The following is a 12,576-nucleotide window of genomic DNA, read 5'->3' on the forward strand; positions in this document are numbered from 1 at the left end:
TTCCCTGGTGGTCCAGAGAGTGTGAATCCACCTTGCAATGCAGGGGACACCTGTTTGATCCCTGGTCTGGGAAGATCACACGTGTCATGGAGCAACTAAGCCCGTGTGCCACAACTACTGAGCCCAGAGCCCATGCTTAGACTCCGAGAGCAGCAACTGCTGACGTCCCTGTGACTTAGAGCCCGTACTTTGAAATGAGAGAAGCCGTGGCAATGAGAAACCCAAGCACCGCAGCTAGAGAGAGCCCACTTGTGACAACAAAGACCCAGCGTAGCCAATAAATGAACTATATATATGTCATTTAAGGGGCACAGTGCTTCTGCTTAGGATGATGAAAACATTCCAGGGGTGGAGGGTGGTGATGGTTACACAACAGGAGCACGTATATTGCTATTGAATTGTACACTTGAAAAGGTTACGATGATAAATTTTATATTACATATATTTTACCATGATCAAACAAAATCAAAATAAAAAATAAGAAGAAACCGGGCACAAAAGAGAACATCCTGCATGATTCCATTAAAGAGAGGTTCAAAGACGAACAAAACTAATCCGTGGTGCTGGAACTCAGGGGAGCCTTTGGGAGAAGGGACTGGAAGAGAGAAAGAGGGAGGTTATGGGAGTTTCTTGATCTGGAGGTGCCTACATAGGAGTGTTCAATCTGTGAAATTCATTGTCCTGAATACTTACATTTACCATTTTCCTACAAAAATATACTTAATGGATTGCCTCCTAAGTGGCTGTAAATTTTCCATTTATGACACAATTTTTTTTTTTTCCACACTGTGTGGCTTTTGGGATCTTAGTTCCCTGACAAGGGATCAAACCTCTGCCCCCCCTGCAGTGGAAGCATGGCGTCCTAAATACTGGACTGCCAGGGAATTCACTATGCCACGAGTCTCTGAAATGAGCCCCTTCTTTCTACCCTTGCCAACATTCAACAGTATCCATTTTTTTTTAATGCTAAAAACAAACCAAACAAACAAAATTGCAGCAGTACACAATTTGCCTTGTGAAGACTGTAGGAAAAACAACCCCTACAGTTTTGATGGACATGAAAGAACAGCAAAGTGGCAATTCTGACCAAAACCAATATTTTGGATAATTTAAGAAGTAAGAGGCAGCTCAGAGCCACCTCGCAAAAGACTCCATCCTGTGGTCCACATGAAAACATAACAAAGCAGTTCTGAGAAACTCTCATCAGCAAGCACTCCCGTCAGTTCAAAAGCCCCTTACAAATGACAAATGGGACATAAGACTTTAGTGGAAACCAGGCAGCCATTTATGCAGAGTGGGAAGGTTTCTCCAGGAAACACATGAATGTCATCAGAAAGAGACCAGAGAAGAGTCAGGCATTTCCGCTTGCAAGAACATGAGAAAACTTCAGGAAAATCTTGATGAAAAAGAAACCTACAACCACTAAGAGAATCTAGCTCATAATTCCACTTAGACCTAAACCAGTACCACCACTGTCCACTATGGCAGACCTCTTTCTACAGTGCTCCACTTAATTGCGCTTCCCAGATACTGCTTTTTTCTTCTCTTTTTTTTTTTTTTACAAATTGAATGTTTGTGGCAACCCTGCATTTAGCAAGTCAAGTCTTTCAGTTTTTCCAAGAGCATTTGTTCATTTCATGTCTGTTACATTTTAGTGGTTTTAACAATATTTCAAACTTTTTCATTACATTTGTTAGCATGGTCTATGATCAGTGATCTTTAATCTTACTACTACAACTCCCTGAATGCTCAGATGATAACTAGCTTTTTTCAGCAATATTTTTAAATTATGTACTTTTTATAGACATGTTATTGCACACTTAATAAACTACAATTTAGTATAAACATAACTTTGATATACACTGGGAAACCAAAAAATTAGTGTGACTCACTTTATTTCAATGTTTGTTTTATTTCAGTCACCTGGAATCAAACTTGCAATATCTCTGTGGTATGCCTGTACAGAGATGCCCAGGGCAGGCCTGGAGTCCCCAACTGGGTCTGGGCTGTCCATCATAGTCTGCTCCTTTGCCTACAAAGCCTTGATTTGGTTTGATTTTGCTCACCCTGGGACCTACAATTTCCCAGTTGTGACCCTCCATTTATGGTTTTTCCAGTAGTCATGTATGGATGTGAGAGTTGGACCATAAAGAAAGCTGAGAGCCAAAGAATTGATGCTTTTGAACTGTGGTGTTAGAGAAGACTCTTGAGAGTCCGTTGGACTGCAAGGAGATCAAGCCAGTCAGTCCTAAAGGAAATTAGTCCTGAATATTCATTGGAAGGACTGATGATGAAGCTGAAGCTCCAATACTTTGGCCACCTGATGCAAAGAGCTGACTCATTAGGAAAGACCCTGATGCTGGGAAAGATTGAAGGCAGGAGGAGAAGGGGACGACAGAAGATAAGATGGTTGGCTGGCATCACTGATTCAATGGACATGAGTTTGAGTAAGCTCTGGGAGTTGGTATGAACAGGGAAGCCTGGTATGCTGCAGTCCATGGGTCACAAAGAGCTGGACACAACTTAGCAACCGAATTGAACTGATTCTCCCAAGGACATAGCTTGATCCTATCCTGTGGCTATACCTGCTCCAAGGAATACCCTTCACTCCTTCTTTAATCTCCACTCCTCCCCACACTGGATCTACCCTGGCACCCTCTACAACCAAAATGGTGCCACATTCCCATATTACTCTAGAGCCCTCACTTGAATTTGATTTCAGGGGCTATGGCTTCCCCTTGGCCCTCCCCCATGCCAACGTGACCCCCTGGTTACTCAGTGATACTCACCCATAAGGCCATCTGGCAAGGGCCCAGCACATCAAGGGTCACCAAGCCTTGCAGACCAAGGCCACTCCCCTCCACCTGGGCCCCCTGCAGGCTGGTGCTGGTGTTAGTGGAAAAGTGATAGATGTATCTGGTGCCCACGGGGAGGTGAGGATCAGCTGACCCTGGAGGGCAGAGAGAGGGCACATGAGGTCACCTTGACAATCTGACACCTTCTGAGACTCAGCTCCACCTGGACTTACTTAGGCATCCTAACTGTCACCTTGCCCTCTCATCTGGCCTGTGAGCTGCCTGCTCCCAGCTCAGGGGAAGGCTGCAGACCCCAAGAGAGTGAAGAAGAAAATGAAGATAATCACAAGCAGTGCTTAATCAACATTGCCTAGTTTTTCGCATGCTAGGCCTTCTTCTAAGGGCTTTATACACTCGAGTTTCTCAGCCTGCATGGTGTCAATATTTTGACACCATATAATTCTGTTGTGGGGGCTGTTCTGTGTATTGTAGGATGCTCGACAGCATCTCCAGACACCAGTGGCACGCCCCAGGTGGGACAAGCAAAAATGTCCCCAGACTTTGCAAAATGTCCCTGGTAGATACGGTCATCCTGGTTGAGAACCACTGATCTATTTTACATTAGCTTTTGGAAGCCTCATAACAACTTTGAAGTGGGTACTCTTATTTTCTCCATCTTACAGAGTGGGAAACCAAGGCTCAGAGAAGTTAACTAACTTACCCAAGGTTGCAGAGCTGGAATCGAAACCTTGGCTGTCTGATGATTCCTCACCTACCGCATTGGTAGATATCAGCATGGACAGGGGGGTGGGTTGGATAGAGTTCCCTGATCTTTTCAGAACATAATGCTGAAGAACTGGCTAGTCTGGAAGTATTGGAGATGGGGGGAGGTGGGGGAGGTACTCGGGTAGACCGGGTCGAGAGAGCAGAGAGTCTGTGATTCCCCGAACCTTCAATTTAGACCACAGACCAATTGTGAAACACCATTAATTATGACAGCTCATCCTTCTCCTGGGCTTTGAAATTGAATGAACACATTTATGTTCATTTGTTTGTGCTCAAAATATAACCACGACTCAGATTCCAAAAATCCTTCCTTCTAAGCCATTTGCCCCCAGTTTCTCTCATCTACTCCACCCCAAGATGCAAATAGAATCACTTGGCTAAAGATTTTACTCCACCTGGGGACCACAGAGTATGAGGGAAAGCCCCAGGGCTTTAGGGCTGGGATGGTTTACAGACATTTTAACCTGAGTGTGTGATTTGCTTCTCTCAATGCTGACAACTGGTTGGCCTTTGCAGAACCAGTCTTGCTCTCCCCCACTGGTCTCCCTGGGAATGTGGCAGAGGCACTCAGGGGTTGTCCCTAATTAGACCTGGCTATGATCAGCTTCGCCTCCCCAGACCCCTGCCCCACCCTGTCTTGAGTCCACCAGAAGTGTGATAAGGTCTCCAGAGAGACTCACCTGTGCAGGAAGTCATGCAGGAGGCCGCCTGCCCCACCAGCGAGTCTGGCATTTCTGAAATCACAAATCGGATGGAACCAGGGCAAGGCCAGGAGGAAACATGCAACAGCCCCCTCCCATGAGCCGCTGACCTGCTCTGGAAAGAGGACATTAAAGGGGCCAGGGGGACAAAAAGAGATAATTCCCGCTCTCCTCTAATTTCCGCTCTCCTGTCTCACTTGGAGCTGGGAGTAACCTCCATGCACCCTCCAGCCGCCCCCCTCTTCCCCATCTTGGGTACTAACACTGCTGTCCTCCCACTGCTCGAGCTGGTAACCTGGAAGCTGTGCTTCCCCTTCTCTCTTCTCATCACCCCAAGCCCCACGTGTCTGCAAGTGCTGCCAATTCCATCAGGTCTCCATCCCCCACCCTCCGTCGGCTCATCCCTCCTTCCCTCCAGTCACCTCTCTGTGGACCCCTCCCTCCCTCCAGCCACCTGTCTCTCTCTCCCTCCCTCTATCCACCCATCCATCCCTCCTTTCATTCATCTGTCTGTCTCTCTCTGTCCATCTTTCTATCCATCTATCCATCCCTCTCTCCCTTACTCCATCCTTCTCTCTCTCCATTCATGTCTCCACCCGCACAGCCATTGCTCCAGGCAAAGCCTCATCTTCTCTCACCTAGACCACTGCAGCAGCCTTCCAGCTGTTCCCTGTATCCACAGTTCACTCCCAACAGTTACAGTCATGTTTTAAAACCCTTAATCTAATCGCACCAGCTCCTAAGTCTCTCCCCAACCACCCCAACCCACATGCATTCATAATAAAATCCTTCCCAAGCCAGCCAGCCTCTGTCTGCCCCTTTGGCCATATCTCACCCCACTCGACCTCCAGCCATGCTGGTCCTTCTCCAGCTCAAGGCCTTTACACATACTGTGCCCTCTGGTCTCAACACTCTTCCTCCAGCTCTCATGTCCTATGCTCCTTCAGACCCCAGCATAAGCATGTCTCCCTGTGCAGAGTAAACCCCACCTGGTCAGTCCCTATCTTAACACTCTATTCTCTTCACAATGCATATTAAAATGTTGATGATTTCACTATCTTGGTCATCTTCATCAAAACTGTATCCCCGAGTGCCTGGTTCCCAGTCGATACTGGAATGAATGAATGAATGTATACAAGTAGCATACAGCACTTATCATGTGCCACGCGCTGTTCCAAACAAGTTATATATTCAGCGCCTTCAATCCTGACAGTTCCCTGTCATGAGGGCGATTATTACTCCCATTTCACGGAGGCCCAGAGATTGAGACACAGTTAGCAGAGAAGCCAGGGTTTGGACCCAGGCATCCTGAGTCAACAGCCTCAGCCACTACATTGTCATGAAGGAATAAGTGAGTGAATAAAGCAATGGGTGAACCAACAAAGGCAAGCCCGAAAGACTGTGGCAGTGAAGGACGGGATGTGGCTCAGCTCCCTGGTCGATCTCATAATACCTCATTCACCCACCATCTAAGCTGCAGAACAACGAGAGTATGAGCAGAACGGCCAGGGACCTCCTCCGGCTGCCGAGGAGGCTCCACAGGGGACCCTTAGACCTCTTCCCTGGAAGGGCCAGCATCTCTCACCTGAAGACTCCCCATTTCCACCTACTATCACTCCTCATCTATCCTTCCTTCCAGCCACATGCCTGGCATTTCCTGGACATCATCCATATCCTTTCAGAACAGCCTTAGCCAGGGGTCCATCTGCAGCCATTTTCATAGAATGACTTTCCAATAAGAGCATTTCTATTCTCAAAACCACCCCACTGTGCCTCAGCTGGTAATCATGACATGTGCCAGCCTGTTTTTAATCCCTTAAGAAAAATATAGTTTCCCAAAATGGGGGGAAAGTGCGTTTTATGCCATTTCATTTAAACCTTTGCAATAATAGAAAATGGTAGGGTATTTGGCAGAGTTTTTGCTTCCCCTGAATGTTTTGGCTCATCCAACAAAATACTCTTTGCATTAAAGTAGAATATCAATGGATAAAACCACATTTCAAAGACATTTAACTCATTCAATTTCCCTGCCAACTTGCCTTCAACTCTTTGATCACTTGAACCCTGGGCTCCAAATTAAACATGTTCGTGCATAACCATTAAACTCCCAGTTGTGCACAGATCCAGCATTCAGCTTCTTTGTTCCACCGATAACCTCTGCATCGGCTTTTTCTGCCCAGCTACGCCAAGAGCAGTGATGCTTGCAAGCCTGGGTCTACCACGAGCTCCCAGGAAGAAGGGGTGTTCAGAGAGCATTCTGCTTGAACCCAGTCTGTTTCCCTTCCATTTTTCAAGCACTTACAAAGACATATCTAAAGCTTTGAAAAAAAGTTTCTGAAGAACAAAGACCATTCAATGATCCTACTAAACGTAACAACCAAGAAGGGGGAAACACTGAACACTGAGGAGTGATAAATCTTCCCATCACTTCTAGGGAGAGACTGGAAATGGACTGAAATTGATGTCATCTCTACCACTCAGGAATGAAATCGAGCCTCATTTCAGCCTTCTCAGAAGTCAGGTCTGATTCCCATTCATTTATTTACCCAGCCAGCACAGACTCACTAAGCACCAACTGTGTGAGGGGCAAATAGGGGAAAATACAATGAGTAAAACAGTTGTGATGAGACCTGCACTGTCCGGGAAGTATCTGCCAGCCACACACGGCTAGTGGACATCTGAAATGTAGCTGGTGCTATGAAGAAGCCTTCCATTTTATGTAATTTTAATAAAATTTAAAACCTATGCTCAAGTCAGTTATTAGAAAACTTTTAAATAAAATTTTTAAAATGTTTTAATTGGACGATTATTGCTTTCCAACGTTGTGTTGGCTTCTGCCATACACCAGTGTGAATCAGCCGTGGGTATCAGCCCTCTTTCTTGAACCTCCCTCCCACTCCCCATGGAAAACTTTAAAAGATGTTTGAAACGACTTAGTATGTGAAAGAATTGGGGGTGGGGATTTGAGCGAATTTTTATTAAATGATGGAATCGTCATTCTCCACAAAGTACATTGTATAAACCAAAGTGATATAGTACTATGATATAAGCCTAGCGTTTTCAAGAATTCCTTGCATGTTTAGCCCCACTCTCGTCTTATCACATTCTACAGAATATACCATAAATAGTCTTGCCTCATGTCCAGATTTACCTTGTTTGATATAATCTGAAGATCCATGCCTTGACTTTAACCCCTACTTCTGTCTTACCCAGAATGGTTGAGATAACTGTTTCATATCTCCCATCTTTATTGTCTCAAATAAGCACTTCTCCACTCAATACTAAAACCTCATCATGCCCCACCCCCAAAGTAAAAAGCATGACCTCATTCGTCTCTTTCAACTCAAAATTTTAAGATATCTAATAAGAGATCAAGCATTTGCAATGAACATTTAGCATTCAAATGTTCTAACTATAAAGGACACACTGGATTTTGAAGAACAGAAAATAAAACTCATTAATAATTTCTATATTGATTACATTTTCTAATGATATTTTAGATATATTGGGTCAAGTACAATAACTCTGGCCACCTGATGCAAAGAGCTGACTCGTTGGAAAAGACCCTGATGCTGGGAATGATTGAAGGCAAAAGGAGAAGGGGGCGGCAGAGGATGAGATGGTTGGACAGCATCACTGACTCAACGGACATGAATTTAAGCAAATTCTGGGAGACGAGGGGGGAAGCCTGGCATGCTGCAGTCCATAGGGTAAAAAAGAGTCAGACATGACCTAGCGACTGAACAATTACAATATACTTTTACATTAAATTTCAGGACTTCCGTGGTGATCCTAGTGGTTAGGAATCCCCACCTGCCAATGCAAGGGACACAGGGTGGATCCCTGGTCCCTGAAGATTCCACATGTTGTGGGACAAGTAAACCCAGGCACCACAGCTACTGAGCCTTGCAGCAAGAGACGCCTCTGCTAGGAGAATGGGCGCATACATACGTATGACGGAGTCCCTGTGCTGTTCACCTGAAACGGCTTCCACAACATTGCTAATCAGCTAAACCCAGTACAAAATTAAAAGTTAAAAAAAAAAAAGCCCCCACTCACAACTAGAGAAAGCCCATGTGCAGCAATGAAGACCAGGGCAACCAAAACAAATAAATTAAAAAAAAATTTTTTTAATTAATTTTACCTTCTAACACTTTTTAAATGTGGCTACTTGAACGTTTAAAATTACATATTAGCTTGCACTGTATTTTTAGTGGATAGAGCTGTCCTATACCTTCCTGCAATAAACAGACAACAAATTAAAGTTCATTTCACATTGTTACCATGCAGACTGCTAAGCATCCTTGCACACAGGCTTGGGGAGCCTAGAAGTCAGCGTTTCCTCACTTAGGATTTCAAATCTGGACTCTGGATTCCAGAGGATGTTGATAGAAGATGGGAGTGAGAGAGAGACGAGGGACCCACTTATAACCTCTCCTTCCTTCTCCCACCATGAATGGTAAAACCAAGGATGTGCAGAAGGACCGTAAACAGGCATCTGGCTATAAAAACACCACCCCAAGTGGATCTGGGCTGCCGCCCCTTCACCTCGACAGAATAGGGTTGAGCAGCTTTACTTACTCCTTGCAGTCACTCGCGCCAGCACCCAGAACAGGACCAGACCAAGGAAGCCCAGGGGCGCTGGCATTGCCGCTGGCCCGAGGGAGCCCCACGCCACCAGCCTCTCTCTGCAGGGCAACTCCAAACAGCCCAGAAAGGAGCCTTCTCTCCCAAAGGAGAGGGTTCAGCTTCAATCCACTCTCCCAGCAACCAGAGGATGGAAAGGGGAGGAGGGGGCTTCCAGCGCAAAGACCCAACCAATCAGAAGCCTCTAAAAAAGTTCTTAGCCCCAGGAGGGAGGGAGGTGGGTGGCTTCTGATCAGTGAGGGGGAAAAAAAAAATCCCTTTTCTGTCAAGGAAAAAAAAAAAAAGATTTGCCTCTTCAAGTCTTGTAAATAGAGCTCTTGGGGCAGAAGGCAGTGTAGCATGGTTGGCCCTTTTTTGTGTGGGGTCTAATGGATAGAACATAACATTGATCATTTTAGCCATTTGAAAGTGGTAATTTGGTGGCACTGAGTATATTCATGACATTATGCAACCATTACCACCATGCTGAGTTCTGAGGTCTGATTTGGGGTTTGCCATTCCCAGTACTTAGGGTGGGCAAAGTAAACAGAAGGGCCAGCCTGGCCAGAAACGGCTCTCAGCAGCTGAGGGTCTTATTTCCATGCTTCAGGCCCAAGGCCTCCCTCCTGCACATGTGAGGACCACCAGCAGAGAAGCAGGGTAAGTCTTCTGGGAAGCCTGAGGGTCCACTCACATGTACCCCAGGCTCCCTGCCATCCACCCGCACCCCTTGGTTTTTGGGCTGCAGGCAGCCAAGCTCCTCAGCTACTGCCTCTTTCAGCCCTTGCAGGTCTCATGGACTAGCCCCTCCTCTTATGTACCTGCTTCCACAATAAGTGTGCTTTCCTTTTTTTTTTCTTTTTGGCTGCAACTCATGACATGCGACATGCAGGGAACTTCCCTAACCAGGGATCGAACACGTGTCCCCTGCAGTGGAAGCACAGAATCTTAACCACTAGACCACCAGGGAAGCCCCCACATGTGCTTTTTCACAAACCCCTTTGAGATGGGTGGCAGAATGGTAAAGAATCCGTCTGCCGGTGCAGGAGACGCAGGTTCAATTGCTGGGTTGGGAAGATCCCCTGGAGAAGGAAATGGCAACCCACTCCAGTATTCTTGCCTGGAAAATCCCACGGACAGAAGAGCCTGGTCAGCTATGGTCCTTGGGGTTGCAAAGAGACACAACTGAGAACACATGCATTGAGACAGATCATACAATTCTCCCATTTAAGGTACACAATTCAGTAGTTCTGGTATACCCACAGGCTTGTACAGCCAATACCAGAACCAATTTTAGAGCATTTTCATCACCGTAAAATATACCCCCACCCTCCACAAACAGTCATTCTTTGTTTCCGTCAGCCCAGTCCCTGGTCCCCAGTGGTCTGCTTCCTGTCTCCATGGATTTGCCATGGATTTGGGACACTTCCTAGAAATGGAATCATTCAACCCATGGCATGTTGTGTCTGGCTTCTTTCACTGGGCACCACGTTTTCAAGGTTCAGCCATGTACTAGCCTATGTCAGTATTTCATTCCTTTTTATAGCTGAATATTGTTCCATCAACCAGTCCATTCTGAAGGAGATCAACCCTGGGATTTCTTTGGAAGGAATGATGCTAAAGCTGAAACTCCAGTACTTTGGCCACCTCATGCGAAGAGTTGACTCACTGGAAAAGACTTTGATGCTGGGAGGGATTGGGGGCAGGAGGAGAAGGGGACAACAGAGGATGAGATGGCTGGATGGGATCACTGACTCAATGGACATGAGTCTGAGTGAACTCCGGGAGATGGTGATGGACAGGGAGGCCTGGCATGTTGCAATTCATGGGGTCACAAAGAGTCAGACACGACTGAGTGACTGAACTGAACTGAACTGATTGTTCCATCTAAGGGGTAAAGCACATTTGTTTGTTCATTCACCTCTTAACAGTTAAATGTAGCGTTCTTAAATGAAGACCAACTTGACTGACATGTTATATTCTATGGAAATAACCGATTATGCTTTTAGACTTGGGCCATTTTCTTTTTTAAATTGTATTCATTTATTTATGGCTGTGCTGGACCCTTGTGGCTGTGGGGGCTTTTCTCTAGCTGCAGTGAGCAGGGGCTCCTCTCTAGCGGTGGTGTGCGGGCTTCTCTTGTTTCAGAACACAGGCTTTAGGAGCTGCCACTCACAGGCTGTATAGCACAAACCCAACAGGTGCAGTGCACGGGCTCGGTTGCTGTGAGGAGTGTGGGATTCTCCTGGACCAGGGATCGAACCTGTGTCCCCTGCATTGGCAGGCGGATTCTGTACCACTGAGCCGCCGAGTCATTTTCTTTTATATTTTGAAACCAGTAATTTCACCTTCCCTTCCTGCAGCTCACGCATTTTTACTGCCTGAGCACAGAAACTCCCAACACACAGGGCTGAAGACTGAAACGGCCCCTGAGCTTACAGCTGCCTGGGGCCCCACGAGGCCTTATGGGCAGGGGGTGCTACTAAATACCGTGAGAAAAAGCACAAAACGATATCCGACTGGGCTGGCCTGGGTGAGCTAAAATTCTTGAAGGGAAATGAGATGCACAAGCAAAAACATGAAATATACTAAGGAGAGCCCTGGTCAGGGAGTCACTGGGAACAGCTTATGGAGGAGAGATTACCCAGGACTTCGAAGACTTGATAGTAATATTGTTAGAAAACTGTATACTTGTGACTGGGCAAGAAATAAGTCCTGGAATCTAATACACAGTACAGTGTTTACAGACAACAAAATGATATTGTAAACACTGAACTTGCTAAGAGTCTAGATCTGAATTTTCCCCCAACACTATAAGAAATACATTATATATGATGCAAGAGAGCTGTTAGCTAAGGCTACAATGGCGACAGCATTGCAGTATAAATGTATCAAACTAATGGGTCACATGCCTTAAGCTCATCCAACGTCAAGTGTCAAACATATCTCAATTTTTTAAAAACTTGAGTGACTTCACTTTTCGCTTTCCTGCATTGGAGAAGGAAATGGCAGCCCTCTCCAGTGTTGTTGCCTGGAGAATCCCAGGGACCGCGGAGCATGGTGGGCTGCCGTCTGTGGGGTCGCACAGAGTCGGACACGACTGAAGCGACTTAGCAGCAGCAGCAGCAGTACAGGTACAAGGCAAAACACTCATTGAATATTAACTCATTCAGTCAAACCTTCCCACTGCTTACCCCCACCAACAACCCACCAGGTTGAACTAGCAGCATCCCATTGTATAGACAAAAAGAAGAGACACAGAGAGGTTAAGTCATTTGCCCAAAGTCACACAGCTTCTGAGGATTTTAACCCAGGGTTGCTCCAGGGTCCCTAAGCTTTTAACTTGGACAGCTTTGCTCAGTGGTTGTCACTTTCTCCATCTCCTCCAGGAGACTCTGGTCTCTGCCCACACGTCTAGATTCCTTCCCCTTTCACAATCAGGAATCTGAAAGAAAACCTTACAGGGACTTCCCTGGTGGTCCAGTGGTTAAGATTCCGTGCTACCAATACAGGGGGTCTAGGGAACTAGACCCCACGTGCCTCAACAAGAGTTTGCATGTTTGCTGCAACTAAAGATCCTGAGTGCGGTAACTAAGACCTACAGCCAAATAAATGCAGATTACTTTTTTAAAAAGCAAAGTTAAAAAAAAAAAAAACAGTTCAACTTT

General features: G+C 46.0%; 1 protein-coding gene across 1 annotated transcript in view; it reads right to left on the bottom strand.

Moving 5' to 3' along the window:
• The window catches only part of LOC120882450, a 165,715-nt gene extending 156,785 nt beyond the window's left edge, over positions 1 to 8,930 (bottom strand). Inside the window, 3 exon segments of the mRNA XM_040266466.1 lie at positions 2,790 to 2,950; positions 4,262 to 4,315; positions 8,864 to 8,930. Of these exon segments, the coding sequence (XP_040122400.1) occupies positions 2,790 to 2,950; positions 4,262 to 4,315; positions 8,864 to 8,930 (282 nt within the window).
• Between the last annotated feature and the right edge of the window lie 3,646 nt (positions 8,931 to 12,576).

The sequence above is a fragment of the Oryx dammah genome, unplaced genomic scaffold (assembly GCF_014754425.2).
Source record: "Oryx dammah isolate SB20612 unplaced genomic scaffold, SCBI_Odam_1.1 HiC_scaffold_2, whole genome shotgun sequence".
NCBI classification, from domain to species: Eukaryota; Metazoa; Chordata; class Mammalia; order Artiodactyla; family Bovidae; genus Oryx; species Oryx dammah.